The sequence below is a fragment of the Stegastes partitus genome, unplaced genomic scaffold (genome assembly GCF_000690725.1).
Source record: "Stegastes partitus isolate 25-593 unplaced genomic scaffold, Stegastes_partitus-1.0.2 Scaffold494, whole genome shotgun sequence".
Classification (NCBI taxonomy): domain Eukaryota; kingdom Metazoa; phylum Chordata; class Actinopteri; family Pomacentridae; genus Stegastes; species Stegastes partitus.
In genome coordinates this window covers 331,217-349,738 of record NW_007578225.1, presented here as the reverse complement: position 1 = coordinate 349,738, position 18,522 = coordinate 331,217, and the positions used below count along the sequence as shown (strand labels likewise).

At 44.2% G+C, this 18,522-nt stretch overlaps 1 protein-coding gene across 1 annotated transcript in view; it reads right to left on the bottom strand.

Moving 5' to 3' along the window:
- uvrag (UV radiation resistance associated gene) overlaps positions 1-18,522 on the bottom strand; it is a 101,925-nt gene that overhangs the window by 28,209 nt on the left and 55,194 nt on the right. Inside the window, exon 13 of the mRNA XM_008287293.1 lies at positions 11,286-11,361. Coding sequence (XP_008285515.1) covers positions 11,286-11,361 — 76 coding nt within the window. The remainder of the gene's footprint in view (positions 1-11,285; positions 11,362-18,522) is intronic.

The window sequence follows — 18,522 nt, the reverse complement described above, 5'->3', positions numbered from 1 at the left end:
TATCCTCTCTTCCTGGCCAAGTAATGCTAGCTGACCTCAGAGGTGGATAGAGAGACGCGACCCTAATGAGGTGAGACTTCACATGACAGCGAGGAGTGTCGGAGCAGCTGACGTTCAAAGAAAGAGACTAATTCTGAGATTAACTTGACAAACCCAAATCAGAGGGAAAAAAGACGCTGACTCTCTGAACTCGACGATGAGCGCCACTGAGAGGACTTTGTGGTCCACAGCTGCTGTGTTAATTCAGATGAAAAGCTGCTGATCGGACGGAGTCAAAGGGCTGTAATGAATTCCACATGGAGACAGGAACGGCACTGGATGGAGGAATTAACACAGAGCCAGGATGGCTGATATTTTTTCAAATACTGACCAGCTGGGGCCAGCATTGTTTTATTCTAAGAGCTGTTTAATGTCATTGTGCTGCAATAAGGCCTGCACTCATACCTCTATTCACAAACACCCTGATGGCAGAACACAGGATTTGGTGAATTAAGCTTTTCTAAACCTGCTGACAAAACATACATTTAGTCTCTGCCCTCTCCATTCCTATGACAAGTTGGTAGGGGTTCCAAGTCCACAAGCAGAGAGAAACCGTTTGTTTGTGTGCCTTGTTCCAGTTTCTCTCTGCTTTATAAAGAGGCACCAGAATGGATCCAAAAACTACAGACACTGTAACACACAATGACATAACCACGATCAAAGGAAGTGATAAATCCCCCGGACTGTCTGATGGGCTTTTCGCTTTCCTTTTATCTGCCGTGGAGTTATCATGCAAGAGAGGAGAAATCTGGGAGTGGACGGACTTCAGAGAGGCCTCGGTGTTAAAGCAGAGCGCTGCAGCTTGTAGTGACACAAGCAGAGCCGGCTCCAAACAAACAGGCCTCGGCTACAAATTCCAACCAGCTGGAAAACTGCAGACGCGCTATTAAGTAAATGATGGAGCAGGGCGGCCAATGCTCTCTGAACACCCAAAATCACAGCAAACCCCACAATTTCAGAACATTTTGCCAGAGAAGTCCACAGACTGACCTGCGGGGGAAAACACGCTCCCAGATAATCACACCACGACTGCACTGATTGATTACAAAAGATGATCCATAGCGAATAAAACGTGTGGCTTAACATATCATCTGTGGATTGCAACCTATTAATTCAGATGTTTTTGAGATTAAACACACCATAAATGTGTAGGTTCCTCTCTGTCCAATGATGTCTTCGCCCTCATCAATCTCTGCAAATAACATAATATTTTCACTTGACTCGACTACCTAGAGACACTTCGGTCGAGGCCTAAATAACCGACACTTTTGCTCATATGAAATTCTTTCCAATCACTCACTTTCACATGCACACAGACACAGGATTAACATTTACTTTCACCCTTATATTTAGTGGAAGTAGCTCCTCTGGTACCTCTTTGCGGTGATGGACAAACCTGGAACTACCAACCACAAAATGTGGAAATTCAATTAGACGAATTTAAGTGTTTCATAAAGTCATAGGTGGCTGTCCAGAGGAATTCCCATAAAACCCTGGAGCTCAGGCATAATCGCAGCGCACTGACGGCCTCACTACGTACACACGCCCTTAAGTGGAAACCACAGAACAGTGACATACACTTAGAAGTGCGGTCTGAGACCTGCTTGTAAATCGCAACTTCTGGCTGACGGCAAGACGGAGCTGACAGACTACAAAGACGGCTCTCTTCATTGTGCTGGTCGGCTCTGGAGCATCCATTAATTCCATTCTTCTCTCTGACAGTACCTGAGCCTGTGCGGTTAAAAGCTCTGCGAGCACCACAGGCATACGACCACCACGCCACCGTCGCCCTGATACAGCAGTATATGGTAAATATCTGTTTATGGAAAAGGGTGCTCCTACTTCTGGTTGTAAAAAAAAGGGTCCCACCAACAACTTTCTCTGGCCAATAAGTGGCACTGGATGCAAGCTGTAGCTAACAACAAAAGTTTGTGATGGAAAACAGGGACCACACAGTAAGTCTATGAAAACCCACGGGCAAACAGAGGTGTAGGTTAAAGCCTGGGACTGGTTAATAGATAGCTTGAACAAGGAGTTTCAGAGAAACGCAGGACGGCTAAACCTCTGGGAGTTTATTTTCCCTGCAGACAGTTACTTCTGAGCCGAAAAAACAGCTCCTATGTAAATGTAATTTCTCTGTAGCTGTTCTTCCTGTACTACAGCAGTGCACTGAAGCTGGTCAGGTTTCTAGCCACACATGCGCCTCGGCCAACACACATAGACCACAGGTAGCTCCCAGTTCATGTGTCCAAACATTTATCAGTTCAGTTTTGTCCGGGAGCAGCAGTAATTATAGCTGAATCAGATTTGAGAATGTACAGTCAAGCCCCAAATTATTCATACCCATGCCTCATTTTAGTTGATACAGACGTGACTCGATAATCCGACACTAAACGTAAAACCTTCTTTTATGTCGGATATCAAGGCTGTCGGATTGTCAAGACGGAGGTCCAGATACAAGGAGGGCTTGATGATGGAAGGCTCATTTGTTGTTAATATTTATTGTTCATAGTTGTTATAATAACTAGTGCATCGCTGGATTTCACTCCTAATTGGCCGGTGCGCTTGTGCACGTTCCTTACACTTTTGGGTCGTATGAAGTTCACACAGCAGATCACATACAAGTCGCATTTAACTGGAAATGTGAACAAACTCGCAAAAAAATCTGAATGGAGCATTAAGTCCTGCAGTGTGAACGTAGCCAATCTGTGGGATTGTTCAGTCAGATAATACGCCGTTATCCTTATTTGTGATTTGTGATGTGTTAAGGATATCTTTAATGGGTTCCATTCGTCTTTCCTAAAACCTGTCGGATTGCAAGGCCCTTCTTTGTCACTGTACCAATTAAACGGTTCTAATAATCGCCACCAAGCTTTTTTCTTCAATGGGATGATGCTCGTCTCCTCTTTGTGATAATTTCCAGGTCTCTGAGGTTGGAAGGCTTCCTAGTCATTGCTTTGGTCTTCGGTTCCTCCACAGATCCTCGATGGGATTAAGGTCTGGACTCTGAGCCGCTCCAAAACATTCATATTGTTTTCTGTTAAACATTTCCTTCGCACTCTGGCTGTATGCTTCTGATCACTGTCTTGATGAAAGGTCCAATGCTGCCCAAGGACGTGTTTTTCTGCAGACTGCTTCATGTTTTCCTCCAGAATCCTGATGTCGCCCTCTTTTCTCATGATGCCATGTACTGTGACAGAGCTACCTGACCCATTAGCTGAATTAAACCCCAAACTGTGACACTCTGAGCGACACTCTGAGCGCCATGCTTGGCTGCTCTTGGGGTTTGAATGCTTCTTCTTTCTTTCTTCCCAGTGGCCAACACAACTCCAATTTGATCTCATCCCAGCACAGAACTGATGACCAACAGCTTTCTCCTTTGTTCAGATGAGCTTTTGTGCTGACTGGAGTCCTCTTTGGTCAGCATCCGTGTAGACCAGCCTTTTTTAGAATCTGCTCAGTGTCTGAGACGTTGCAAACAAAATTGTGCCGATTCAACAGATTGGTCTTGGAGGTGATCCTTGGATTCTTCTTAGGCTTTCACACTACCGTTCTTAACAGTGCAGGGGTCACTTCTGTCTTCCTACCATGCCCTTTGAGACTTCTCTCAGTGTAGAACTCCTTGGTTCTGCTTAGAGCTGCGGTCAAAACACTTACATGTGACTTTTTAGCTTTTCCCTGTCTTCAGCCACAATGTGCAATTCTATCAGTGATGGACAATAAGAACAAGCTCACTAAGCTCTTTGGTTTTAGTCGTGACTTGCGATCGACTTGTGACTGACTAGAGAAGAACTGCATCCCCGACATCACCAGGGCCATTTGGAGTAGCTGCACTTTCTAACACATCTGTGACAATTTGAAGAGGTATAAATAGATTTAGACGTGCCATTTCTAGTAATATGTACAAACAAAATGTGATAACAGTTCAAATTCATCATTAACATCAATGACACACTTCCAGCCAGAAGAGACACATTTATCTAAACGAAAATTTTAAATAATTACGCTGCAATTGAAAGGCACATGGAGATAACTAAAATAAAATCTGAATTATTTACTGCTAACATTATAATGAATCTGATTGTTTCTGCTCAATACATACAACGTGCTATCCAGGCTGTATAAAGACGAAGGCTTTTGACAGATCTAACTAATCGTACGTCCAAAACCAAGAGAACTGTGACTTCCCGTCTTCCCTCTTTGCATTAATCATCAGAGGGGGAGAGCAGACAGCCATCAGCCTACCGTCTCTGCTCATGTCAGCCTGTTAACAATCTCACAATACAACCTGTACCACTCTCAATTTTACCCACTTACAAGCTGCCAGAAATAATTTCTTGCTTGAAATGTGATAAATAAAGTACACTAATGAAGTGCTTTTTACTGTCAACGGAGTGAAGAGATCTTGTTAAGAGTGGCACCTTAATGGTGTTTAAACACAAAACACATTGTCAGACGTAGGCCCTATAACTTATCCTCTATTAGATGGAAGGAGATGATTATCCAACATTTGTACAGCATGTGGCCATGTGGGAAATGATGCTCAAAGCATAGAAAATCAAGCTATACTTTACCGAGCTAAAGCAAAAACAGACACGTTTATGGCTTGGCCTTAGAAGAGAACCTCACCTGGTACCTCATTTCTTCTTCTTTCATGTTAAGGGCGAAAGCGAGGCGCACTACGTTGACTTAGTGCTGCATTTTCTGGTGCCTGTCCCGCCCATTATGTGTTTTATCATATCAATCCCTGGAAAATGGAAAACGGATGTGGCTGCTATGGAAGGATGAAGACAATGAGTGGCAGCAGGCAGTTGAAGTGGCCTGATTACTTCCAGGCCTTGTCTGTCTTAGGGTAAAGATAGTGGCAGAGCCTGGGGAGCCGTGGTCCAGGGTTCAGGTAAACAAACAGCGTACAGTGGGCCGCATTATGATCTCCGAACATGGAGGGGTCTGTTTGTTGAGATGAGGTTTGCGCAGAGGCGTCTGGACAGAAGAATGACCGCTGTTGTTCGGGGGGGAGGGTGAGGGGGACAGTGGAGATGTAATCGTCTGTTTTTCTTTCTTTTCTTTTTTTTTCTAGAATGTTCTTTGGAACGCACCGAGAAGTGAGTCACAAACCGCAAGCCTCAGTTGGACAAAGAGAGAGAAGACCAACAGGCTTCTGAGGGAAACCTGGAATAGTTCTGTCTAAAAGTATTCCAGTTCTCAGAACGGTCCAGCTGAGAAACAGGCTGAAGGGGATAAATACTGCCGACACAGGAAGACGTTTCTTCTGGGAGCAACGAGATCCAATGATGAATCCTTGTCAGCTATCATTTTTCTCATAAAATAGTCCTAAGTACCTTCAAATCTGAGCTCACACATGATAGCGATCACGGCTATCTCACCCAGGTCCGTTTGACGAAGAGACTGACGTGATGTTTGCAAGATGTGGCGAAAGAAAACGAGATTAGAATTAAGTGCATTTACAGTAAACACATAAAAACACCAGGGTGCAAGTGACATATTTTGATCATTTACATTCTGCATCAGTCCCTCGCTGCACACAGCCACTTCTGATTCACAGGCTCGTGGACAGACAGAGAGTAAACACACGACCGTGCACAGGAATGACAACTACGGAAAAAGTGAGTTCATGCACAAATAAGGTGCATTTCATTATCGTGACTCAGCTGTTTTCACAGAGCCCAGTATGTGCCATCTCCGACATCCGCATTACTGCACAACAGAGGAAATAAGCTAATCCCTGGAGAGAGTTTTCATTGGGGAATTTTAACCATTTTGACAACTCAGCCTGAAGTGGAGGCGAGTTATGAGGTGGAAGGAAGCTGCATAATGTTCACTTTTTTTTTTGTGTGTCTTCGTCTGGGTCATATGGTTTCTATCGGAGCCCGATCACATGAGCTAATGGTCGCAAAGGTCTATGCCAAGACTTTGTCGTATCTTTTTTTTTTTGACTGAGGTCACAGGCTTTGTCACAGAGGTGAGGAGATGAAGGAAGCTGAGAATACAGCATGCGGATTTAACAAAGATAAAAATGGACGAGGACGAGCGAACAAAAGAGAGGAAGCGGTGAATGGGTGTGCTCGCAATCACCTCACCAAAGCTGATGACACACACTGTATATTTCCATATTCCTCTTTTTTCATAATAGCAAACAGACCTCTCCAGCCAGCTCGTTTTTTATTTACAAATCACTCAGACTTTTGTTTAACCTCAGTTTCAGTGCAGGAAAAGGACAATTTCTCTTGTTGTATTGTGTCCAAACCAACAATGTCTCCCTGTAAGGTTGGGCTTATTGAAAATTACATTTTTACAATTTGCGCTCAACAGCCTGTGGATCATGCAGCTCGACCGCAACGCTCTGAGTCCAAACCTGGCACAGGACCTTTGTTGTGTGCACGCTTGCGTTTTTCATTAGTTTCAGACTTAACACCCAGTTTTAGGATCTGCAATAACTTAACTCCAAATATACTCTTCTTACAGTTTTTCTTTACTTTACTGAGCGAATGCACTCAGCAGGAAAGATTCAGTAAATTATGCAAAATGCACACGACTGATTGACAAACTGTATTTTGTATTTATAAGCCTCAAATACATCAATACTTAGTAATGCACAGAATAAAAGCAAAACACTTCTGATTGATTATTATTCTAATTTGTAAGCTAAAGTTATTCCTGTTCGAGCACCTACAGCAGCTTCACTAAGAATATCTCCAGTCAACCAGCTCCTGTTCCGCTTGCTGCCACCTCAACTCACCACTAAATACAGTAGACTCCCCCATGAGTCATAGCCGTGTTTTATGGAGCCACAGTTGCCGCTCTTAATGGCAGCAGGCGCTCTGACGTATGCACCAGACCACCAGTATGGCACTCTGCCTGTAGATCATGGTGTGAAATTGTCTGAAGACTTGGAAGGTGGGAGACTTCCCCCAGTAGACAGAAATAAAGGTGAACCCGGAGGTGACCTGCTTGGGCCGCCACAGATTTACTATGTTTTAATTCCTGATACTTGGTTTCCTGCGCCTGAGGCCCACAAAATATGATACACCAAGCATAGTGCCTGAGAACTAATTGTTGAGCCTCCCCCCCCTGAAAACCTAAAGATTTTGTGTAGCATCAGTTGTCATCTAATCAAGCCCACATGCCTGTTTCCCAACAACATAGCCTCGTGGATAACACGGGGAGTAAGTAAACGCAGCACATGGCTCTCCTCCAGACAAAAGGCTGCTGCTTTTCCTTTGGAGTCAGCCACACTAACTTGGCTAATTTGTCTCTGTGAAGGGAGGAATGGCAGGTTTAGCATTTGTGCCCCCCTGTGGATGGGTATTTCAGGCCCAGCAACATATCTGCAGTCAAATACTTGGACAAAAAGCAGCAGCCAGATGCCATTCATTTAACAACTAAGGCTGAGAGAAAATAACATTCTCTCTAAATTACGTTTAAGTTTTGGTCCCGATTCAGCTCGGCCCAAAGAGAAAATATGCATGTTAACTAAAACGGCAACGTCTCGACACAAACACGCTCGACTCACTCCGGCACTGTGAGTTTGGCAATATTTACTGATTGCACAAGATATAAGAGGGAGCTGGAGAAAATGACTGGGCCTGAGCCCAAACATTCCTTGAAGCTTTTCTTAACTTCTCTTTGTCAAACAAATTAAACTGAATTAGCAACATGGGAGTCTGTTACCACCTGACGTCCAGGCTGCTCCGAGCGGCCTCCCCATCCTTACCCCTGGCCTCATGTCATGAGGCCTAATAAAGTCAAACTTTTCCTTCTGCCACATCAAAGCAGGGTCGTCCCGCTGTGGCCCTGATCCTTCGCCAGCTTCCCTGTATCACTTTCAAACACAGCCACACAGGGCAATTTAATAAGAGATAGACAGCTAATGTCTCCCACCCAGGCTCCAGTCAGTCACCAAACCAGCCAATCACACCGTCAGCTGGTCCTGCTGTGAAACCAGACCTCTGCTTTGTATCACGAAGCCAGACATCAGACAAGCTGTGCAATGACTGCATAACGTGGCTGGATCGACTAAAAGGAGGCCTTAAAGACACAAAGAGGAAAAAAAATTCAAAGACCACAATCTGAATAACAACTGTCTGTTGCAAATAAAATGTCGTCTGTTTGTGAATCACAGACTCAAGCGCTGGGGGTCAATAAAGCAGCCGCCTCCTAATGAAAGGCCCGCTAAATTAACCAGAAACACACAGCAGAGCAGGAGTGAAAGTCAGTCTCCCTGATAGAGCAGTTGAGAACGACACGGTTAAGGAATTCTAATTAGATCTAACAGGAGGAATTACATGCGGCCTGAAAGAGCTCCGTTGTTTCGTGCATTTCTCAGGCTTAACTCCCCAAAACTGAACATTTGTGATGCGATATCCTCGAGACAGAAAAGTCTGACTCAGAGACGTGAACGGTTTAACATGGCGCACAGAAATCGACTAACCGGGAAGAGGAAGACGTCTCTGCAGCGGGTTCTCCTTTATCAAGCGTGACATGTTTACCGCTCCTTCAGTTCGGAAACAACCGACTGTTATCACTATCATATGCCGTCGGACGTCTTATGTGGGAAGACTACATTGTCTCTGAGTCAACCTGGTAACTCATCCATAATGTGGATGGAATTAGGAACACACATGGAAAAGTAAAAATACGGAGCTTTGCGTGGAAGCTGAAATTTCAGCCTGCAAACGTGCCGACGCTGCCGTGAGCTGTCGGAGGCAGAACGTCTGGTATTACTGCGGCGCTGGTGAAATGAAGAAAAGGATATTCTTCAAATTGAACGCCGCCAAAGTACAATTTGGTTATTTATATCTGAGGGGGTCACATTCAGTTTGCGGTGCATCCTACAGGAATAAGCCTCCGCAGGTTACATATTCACAAATAACAGTAAGTATGCTGTGTTTTTATTAATCCATCATTCCAAAGATTCCTCTGACAAAGTTATCATGCACTCCTCAGTGTGCCCACCTGTGTTACGGCTGATAGTTTCCATCTGGGTCCAAAACCTTAAATCTGAATTGGTTGGTGAGGACGTCCTGTTGTCTGGATCTCATTTTTCATCTACGGTGGAACAGATTCCTTTGAAGCACCAGATATATTCTGGGTTTTTTTAGACAGCCAAGTTTATGAAAACTAAAAAGGTGAATTTGTTTTTCCTCTTGATAACTGAAGAGACCTCTCTGTCTCCACGCGACGTTCTGGCACAACAAATTCAGCAACGTTTAGATTTTATTTTACCCCGATTTCGATGGAGAAGAATCCTCACATGTGTCTCCTATCAGCGGGCAAATTAAACGTTCAGGAAGATTGAGCATGCAGCGCGACATCTGATGGCACCACATGGTTAAGGTGTGTGAAACAGAAAGCTCAGAACGCTCAGATCATGATGTGTGGCTTCGATAAAAAGGATTACGATCAGGTGCCGTGTGAGTTGAAAGGCAGGGGATGACGAGCTGCCTGTCCGACATGTGAAATGCACGTTTAAATCTCTCTTTCTGTGGTGCATACATACAGCACGGTGTGCATATTTAGACCTACAAACAGCATATCCTGAATTGTCAAAACGAGCTGCGTTCACTCGTAATTCATCTACAGATTGCTTTATACCTGGCACACTAATTTGTATGCATTCAACATTTAGGATAATACCTTTGAGACTTTTCATATTCCCAGGCAGACACTTTGCACATTCCTGCGCAGCACATACAGCATGCACGTACATATTTTTATTACTTTGATTTTAAAGCTCTGATTTGCTGATTTAATAACCAGTAAGTGTTACAACTTACTGCTTATTTGACTTGCAGCACTTGCTTTTTAATCTTTCTTTAAATTTACTGCTTGTCAACTTCCTACCAAAAAAAATAAAAAATAAAAAATCCCTGAGCTTAGCTGCAAATCTTTTGCCAGATTTTTAAAGGTTGTGTCTGTTCAAGTCGAGTCGTGGGAATGCATGTGTGCACATGTGAGCCCGCACTTGTGTGTCGGCTCAGTTTGACAGTTATTACAGTACAGTAAAATCCAGAGAATGATACCAACCTCGCAGCCCGGCTAATATTTCAACTCTGACACGAGAGCGCTCAGATTGACACACACGGTGATGGAATGAGTGTCAGATGAGATTGTGGTGTTACTCAACAACGCGCACAAAGCTAACAACACGCAGTACAATACCAAACTTGAATAATGGCTTCCATTTTGAAGTCATTACACACAAATTTAGAAACATGACATACTATAACCAGTGAGAATTGGGCTGCCTTGTCGTTCCCTTTGGTGGTTTCAGAAAGCACTTATTTTCCTTTGCTGTCTAAAATGCTTCCTTATCTTGCTCATTTTCCTATTCTTCAACGTTAGCGGGAAGATGGCAGACTTGGAAATCGTCCAGCAGCTTGCGGTTTGGTATTAGAAGTAAAACCTCCCAAAGTGCAGTGGCTTGAAGTCAGCCACCTGCTAGCGCTAATTGCTGAGTCTTATTCAGTAAAGAGGCCCTTCATTCCCGCCTGGACAAGGAGGAAAACAGGGAATGGAATGCAAATTGTTAAAAAGAAAGTCTCAGGGGTAAACGGAGGGAGTCCCCCGGGTCGGCACATTACTTCAACGAGCACAGATAGGTCAAGAGTTCAACACATCACATGAATCGACAACGAATCGGTCGTATTGCTCACTCCTCTGTGTTTACTCCACTGATGTCTACGAATATTAACACAACTCTGGCTGTCTGAAGCTATCCTGAGCACAGTTCAGCATGCTAACACACTCACAGAATAACTAACAAGTACAATTCCAGCTGTGTTGGGAAATTATTCAGCTTTTTAAAAAAAAAACCATCCATCTAACATGTGTAGCTTCAGATCACTTTGTTGGTTTTGGTCTTTTCATGGAATTTGTTGATGAAAAGGGAAATATATTGCCAATGTTTAAAGCGACTCCACACGTTTGTGTACGTGTCAAACTGAATGCATGTGCACAACAGGTTCCTACACACTAAATAGCATATTTGGGAACTAGATGAAAGAGGCAGGGGGAGTGTTTTTGAACGTCTGGACTGCCACGTAAACTTTTACGCCCTGAGCTGTGGGAATCTATCTGTTCTTAATACAGTCAGTATGGATGCCCTCGGCCAAAACCTGAGACTATAGAATAATAAGGCAAAGTGTTGCGCTAAATGAGAAGAGTTAAGGCTAATTTCTTCTGGCACGCTAAACGTGTGCAACTAATGTGTGTTCATATATTACCTGGGCAATGTTCTTGTTGAGTAAGTAGACACCGTACTCAAAATGAAACCTCTCTCCTCTGGGGTACAAAGGGAATCTGTAAAAGACAGGAGAGAAAGTTGGAGTTAAACAGGAACAGGTGATTGACCCTCCGATGCATTACCAGCAGGCTGGAAACGTAGGTGTTGAGGTCCACTGCAAGCTACCTGAACTTCCAGCAGCATTATATCCAAACAACGTATCTCAGTACAATGCAGCTCTATCCATGTGAAAATGTCAAGAAAAGATGGCTCGCAAAAAGTGGGGTCGTTGCTTATTAATTTTGCTTTAAGGGATTTAAACAACTGTTGCCTTTCGGCTCTGCAACCGGTAATGGATTTTTCAAATTGTAGAAAGTGTGTGCTCGCGTAGCCAGCAGCGTTTACATTGGCTAACGCCCGCAGATGGCTAAAGAAGCCGGGTCCGGGTCCACGATCCCAACCCACAGCTGCCACCTCTGTACCTTGTTAAGCTGAAATATCAAACAGCAGCAGAGGCGTCCAAACAGAATGTCCATCTGCCTCCGAGCAGGAACAAAGGCGACTTTTACTTTCAGCGCGGTGGGAAAGTTTTATCAGTGCCAGTCAGATGTCTTAGATGGGACTGCACAGGGAGGGCTCACAAAGGACAGGGGAGATAGCCCAGGGTGCTGGGGAGGGTACTGAGGGGAGTGTGCTGACATGCAGCGAGGGTACATTCTCTTCACTAGCAGAGATGTAAGGCTGGACTCATCCCTTTCTGTCATTATGTGCTTATGCCTGCAGATCTCCCACTGAGAGGGCTAAGGTATATTGGGAAACCAGCTCCACAGACTGAGCGGGGCTTTGGTCTGACAAAACGCACACACACACACCTGTCATGACTTTATATATATATCTGCATTCATATCTTAGCTGTAGCAAGACTCTCATCACTGAATTCTTCATCTTGACCTTCAGAGCAACCCAAACCTAATCTCACGCTAAACCTCTCACCCCAAAAAACTTCAACAGGACTATTAAAGAAGAAAAACGTCTTCATTTTAGAGGAATTTCACTGTTTATTCCGGCTTAGATATAGACATCTGGTCCTTGTGGGAGCAAAACACACACATGAGATGTTACACTGTGGACGCACCGTTTATGTAGTTAGTCAGATACAGCTGATACCTTTATTCTTGCAGCAGTTGTGGCGGGCAAACGGTTATGTCCAATGGAAACAACATGCAGAGGAAATATTATTGTCAAGATAAGTATTTCCATCTGAAAGCAAATTAATAACGCTTGTGTCATCGTGTGATGCCATGTGAGGGAGGCCACGGCCAAAACAGCAGCACAGAATATTTTGGGAGAAATACCTTCATGCACCTCGCTTCCAGTAACAAACGATAACAAAATGCATCTCATCTGAATCAACTGTTGGCCCCGAATGTGATGGATGATGTCGTCTGCTACATCATTTAGGCATCTTAAGGATATTTTGGAGGGATGTCCAGATCATTTTTGCCTCCTCCCCCATCTGATCTGGGTCATTTAATATATAGTATCTGCTAGATTTCCAAGATAATAAATACTTGAAGTGCATTTGAAGTATTAAATTCATCCATCCTTCCATTATCTATGCACCGCTTAATCCTCACTATCCCAGGCAGGTTCACCTGGACAGGTAACCAGTCTATCACAGGGCTACACTTAGAGACAGACAACCAAGCACACACGGACAATTTAGAATCACCAATTAACCTCAGCATGTTTCTGGACTGTGGAAGGAAGCCGGAGAACCCGGAGAGAACCCACGCTGCACGGGGAGAACATGGAGATTCCACGCAGAAAGATCCCGGGTGTCCTCACCAGGACGCGAACCAGCGACCTTCTTGCTGCGAGGCGACGGTGCTAACCACTGAGACACCTTGCAGTCCCTAAAACTAGCATTTTTGAGCAAATCCTAAAACCCAAACGCGTTATAAAAGAACTTTAAATAACTTTATCCTAACTGACCCATGAGATGCAAGCTTCTGCTATATGACAGCGTTCTGATGTGTGTGCACTGTGCAGTAAGCATAGACTTGTATTGAATGGTTTGCACGTGTGTGTGTGTGTGAGCATGCATGTGAGTGTGCATTAGTGAGCATGTACATCCGGATTGCCTCCTTCCTTCGTGTGCTCCCTGGGGACTGGGTCATGGTCTTTTGTTAATCCCGTGTGAGCAGATATTCGCCCCCTCCTTGTATGACCTATAGGTGTCTGAGGCAAGAGGGAAGCACAGCAGAAAACATACCTAGCCTCCATCGTCCACTGAGATCGTGCTAACAGCCCCGTAACCCCGGTGTGAAGGCCGGCTTTTCCTGAGATCCTGATGCTCTTAGACCACAAATCCTCCATGGCATCCACGTCTTAACATTTGCTCTTGATAACATTAACACACCCTTTTAACATGTGGACCCTTTTATTGATTTGGCTTTTATTCAAGCTTTGCGAGTTTGTTTTGTATCATATCTGAGCCTGTCAGGAGATCTCAGACAACATTCTGTTCCAGTGCTCACTGTAAATACATTCTCACTCACGCATTACAAAGCAACTCTGGGCGAATTTGAAAACGTAAACCCTTAACAGATGGAGATCATTGTAGCCCCAGAATGAAATCTAACAGGATGTTGCTGCAAAGTCTGGTAAGTAAAAAAGTGAGACGCTGTAGCCTGAGGGCCGCGCAGCCATTTGCTTGTTGGTCATGCAGCCAGGGCCCCACGGAGTAAGCGACACGCCAGAGGTCATATCTCAGCACTAGGAAATAACTACCAGAGAGAGGAAGAACAACACAACAGGCATTCCCTTCACACCGCTGGCAAACCCAATATCGCTTCCCCACGAACAGATAGGATTTGTTTGCTGATGAACACGTATGAAAAGGAAAACAGAGGCACTTCCAACACATATACACACACATGCACACTAACGCACGGGCTCCGTCACAGCGAAGTGATTAATGACCGCTGTCCACTGTGTCTGAAATCACACTGGAGAGACTCCGGTTCACCAAACACCAGGAATTCCTCACGGGGACGTCCAGTAAAGTCAAATATATTATTACACAGCAGCAGGGAGGATCGAGGGAGGAAGTCTGTGGACGGTGGGAAGGGAGGAGGTGCCAAAGGAGTATATGATTCAGTTAGAGAGCACATTTTTATAATTGTATATATTATCTAATCTGACCGGGTTTGTCCCACGGCAGCGCGATGATGCAATGAGTCAGAATAAAAAGTAGAGCAAAGTAATTATTTTGCTGTTGAGAGAAAAGTCACTTTTTTCATTTTCGATTTTTCATCTACTTCAGCTCTGACCTTGGGGGACAGATAGCCATTACAATCATTTATCCTACAACAGTAAAAATGTAAGCAGTGCGTGTCTGGGAGAGGCATAAGAAAACAGAGCAAGAGGACACCGAACGCCATTTTTAATCACTCAGCCAGCGGCATGAACTGAAACAGTCCTCTACACTAAACAGGATGAAATAAATTACAATCCTGGAGGACCGCGCAGACCAAATCAGTACCCCGTCTGTCCATCAAGAAGGAGGGTCCAGAATAAACAGACACAAACCAGATAAGATTCACACACACAGGCCTGGAGAAGTTCTGTTTGTAGCGCTGGTTGTGCTTTCCCCACTCGCTCCAAACACTCTGTGCTGTTGTGAATGAGGTCGTGCCCACTTCGCTTCTTACACCTCCCGCACGATCTACTCTGTTCTTTTGTTTAATCGTGTTGTACATATAAATCAAATAAAATCATCTCTATCTCAGCAGTCCCGCACGAATTTCTTCACTTTCCTTAATCAAGCTGTTTCTTCCGTCAGCACATCCCCTCTCCCGCTCCCCTCGGTGGCAGCTCTGTTGAAGGGTCATGTCCGCGAAACTAACACAGAAAACTGAATATGACAGGCACCATAATCAACACACCCACTCACTTCAGGGTCCATTCAAGGACTGATTACTATAACATGAAATCTGCTTTCATTTAGCTAATATTCAACTCTGCATGCACCGGAGGGGGAGAGAGAGAAAAAAAAAAAAAAAACGAGAACAAAATGACAGTGATTTGAGAGCAGAAATAAATCTGTCACTTTTCTTCTCCTCTCGTAAAACAGCTCGCCATTCTCTTTCTTTCTCATCCACCCTTCAGAGCAGTCTCACAACGGGAGGTTAATGTGCTGGCTCTGTGTGCAGACACAAAAATATGTAATTAATAAGTGTGGAGCCATGACACTGTAAAAAGACAAAAGCACCATCCCATAGGAAAGTCCCCCTGTCTTTATGGGCGAGAATATGAATGCCCTCAGCCTGCCAGCTCTTTAACTGCAAGGTCTAGACACCCGTTATCCACACAGACAACCATAAGACATAAAGCAGGGACTTGTGTTAAAAGGAGGAAACAACCAATAAACATGCAGCTACAGGGATGAGATGAAGCAATAGGAAGTCCATCGCCCTGTCTTCGTGTCTATTTCTTTTTAAAATCTCTCCGTGCTCCGTCTTTTTATCTCTGTTGGGGGATCGTTTAATAGCAGTCTAAGTTATAATTCTTTTATCTTTGGGTGATTCACCACCGGTGTCTCCACCGTCTCCCTGGACTGCACCCCTGGGGCCCGCTAGCAGGTGTCAGCAGCACATGACGTCTTTTATAGCCTCCGGTTAAAGGGCCACATTTGTGGGCTATTTGTGCAAAGAGAAAAGATGAGGTTACTACGGCCCAAAGAGTTTAGTTAAAGCTTTTTTGCTTTACAAAACTAACACTACTTTCTGGAGTTTTACAACCATGACAGAGCCAAAGTGGAGGGCACCGAGTCCATCCGAGCTGTTTTTTCTGTAAAAATGACATCTCTACAGGCTGCCCTGTTAAAAGCAGTCTAATAGAGCACCAAGGCTACAAGGTCAATGGGTGCCTCTTGTGCAAACTATAGAGACATGTATATTTAAGCATTTTGCAGTATACTGGACTCCTCTTTCCTCCCTCCTGCTCTATTGTATTAAGCGGAGGAGCGTAAAGGAGGACACGGCTATGCAGGTGGGTGGTCGAGCTTCGCTTTACTTTGGTTCATGAGAATAAGGTGGGAAGGCTTCTAGTGACTGACTGACCTGCTGTAATGTATACACAGGCTGAGGTCTCCACATGTGTTGGCTTGCCTGTTTAGACATCCTAATTAATACTCCAAATGTGCAAAACAACAGTTCTGGCTCACATGCTGGAGCCGAGGCTCGGCCAGTACTGTTTTTAATGGGGGTGGGGTGGGGGGGGACGCTTGTGAATTTCACAATGTCTTTAATGTGCAATTTCAAACAGCACGGGACCATAAATCATTTGGACTTGCTTTAAAAAAGAAAAAGAAAAAAAAAAAACACCTGCCTTGCAACTGTCAAGGCTCTAATGGCAGTAGTTACTATATAAATCACAGTAGGCTGTAATTTTCAATATCTGAGAAATGATTACACTGAGCATCTGTCAGTGCATGCTATTTTAATGACTGCTGCTGCACTTAAGACCCCAGTATAATCGTTTCGCCAACTTGGTCCACGCCGTTAAAGTGTCTCCTGAGTGATGTGGCAGTTGCTTGCTCTGTCATACTGGGTTTTCATCGCTGCTCTTAAGAATATCCAGGGGTCCGCTGACCCCAGCGCCTAACCCCCACACTCTCATTTTCTCCTTGTCTTCGTTTTCTTCCATTGTTTGGATCACAAGCAGGAACGGAGAAGACGAGCTCGACGTGATCAGATCCCTACATCGTGCTTGTTAAGCAGACTTAATGCATCTTTAAAAATTAAACATGAGAACTGCTTTACTGTGTTAGTGGCTCACAAGAGCACCCAAACACAACATCTGACCTTAAATCAAAATACTACAACATCTAACTAGGATGAATATTCCAACCTAATGGACGTCTCCGTCCAGCGCCACTTTTTAATCAGCATAATTGATTTGACTCTCTGAACCCCAGAGGCCAGCAGCAGGTTTGAAAGACATGTTATCTTTTAAAAAAATGTCAAAATGTCAAGACTTATCAGAACCAGAAATTGTAAATGGAAAGAACAGTCCTTGAAATAATGGCGTGATCAGATAAAATAACCAAAGGTTAAACTGTATTCCATCCAAATCACTTTATTCTGCGTGTCCCACTTAAAAACCCACCAAAAATAAATGTTTTGTGCAACCCAGAAGCCACGACTGACTCAGCTGCGACCGACAGTCATGCGACAAAGACTCTTCAGGTGAACTGCAGATTGTGTTTACACAGAGCAGAGAGGAGACAATGAGAGATCGAAGGGAAAATAAAACACACTGGATGGGTCAAATAAACACAGCATGACTCATAAACAGTTTACAGATGAGCAAGTTGTTGGAAAATACATGATAGTAGAAGATGCAGAGCCGTGTAAAAAAAAAAAATGCAAAAATGTAAATAGTTTAATATCTATAGCAAGTGGAGCTCCTGGTTTTTATTTTCCCCAGTATTTGTAACCGCTGTGGGAAACCGTTGTACATGCTGATTCCAGATCATTTTTGTAGGATTTCACTGCAACAGAGACATGTTTGAGATGTCTCTATGTGGTTGTGCTACTTCCATAGAGGCACACGGCTTATTATTGCAGTAAAGAATGAGCTCACAGCGAGTTAAAAATGTGACAGGAGCAAAAAAACGTCCAGAAACTGCTCAGAGTTTATGGGTAACCCTAAAACCATTGTAGCACCTCAGGCACTTGTACTACATGTATGTGGCATGTTGACAATGTAGACGCTGAAGTTTAAAATGTTTTCCATCATAGCAAAGTAGAGCTGAAGTTGATGGAAGTGTCAGTAGTTTTAGTGTTCTTAGCTTTCATTGGGAGGAAAACATGAATGTGTGTTCCAAATATGATAGCAAATGAGTAGCTGTTGAGACATTTCACAAAACCACTGATGGAGGAAAAGCGAGAGGATTACTAGTTACTGATTTGTAATCACCCTCTGGCCCCCGTGTGACTCTGGAGCAACGGTACGATTGTGCACGTTCCGGACACTTCCACCCCGTCGGAGCGCTCTGACGAGTGGAAGTAGTCAGAACGCACAGGCAGTACGTGGCAGGTACGCTCCACCGTTACCATCCATGTTTACTTCCGTAAACACTGAGCACGCTCGCTGCGTGTGACGTCGTCGTGTCCTCTTCTGCGCATGCGGGACACTTTTGGCTCGTATGAAGTTCACACAGCAGATCA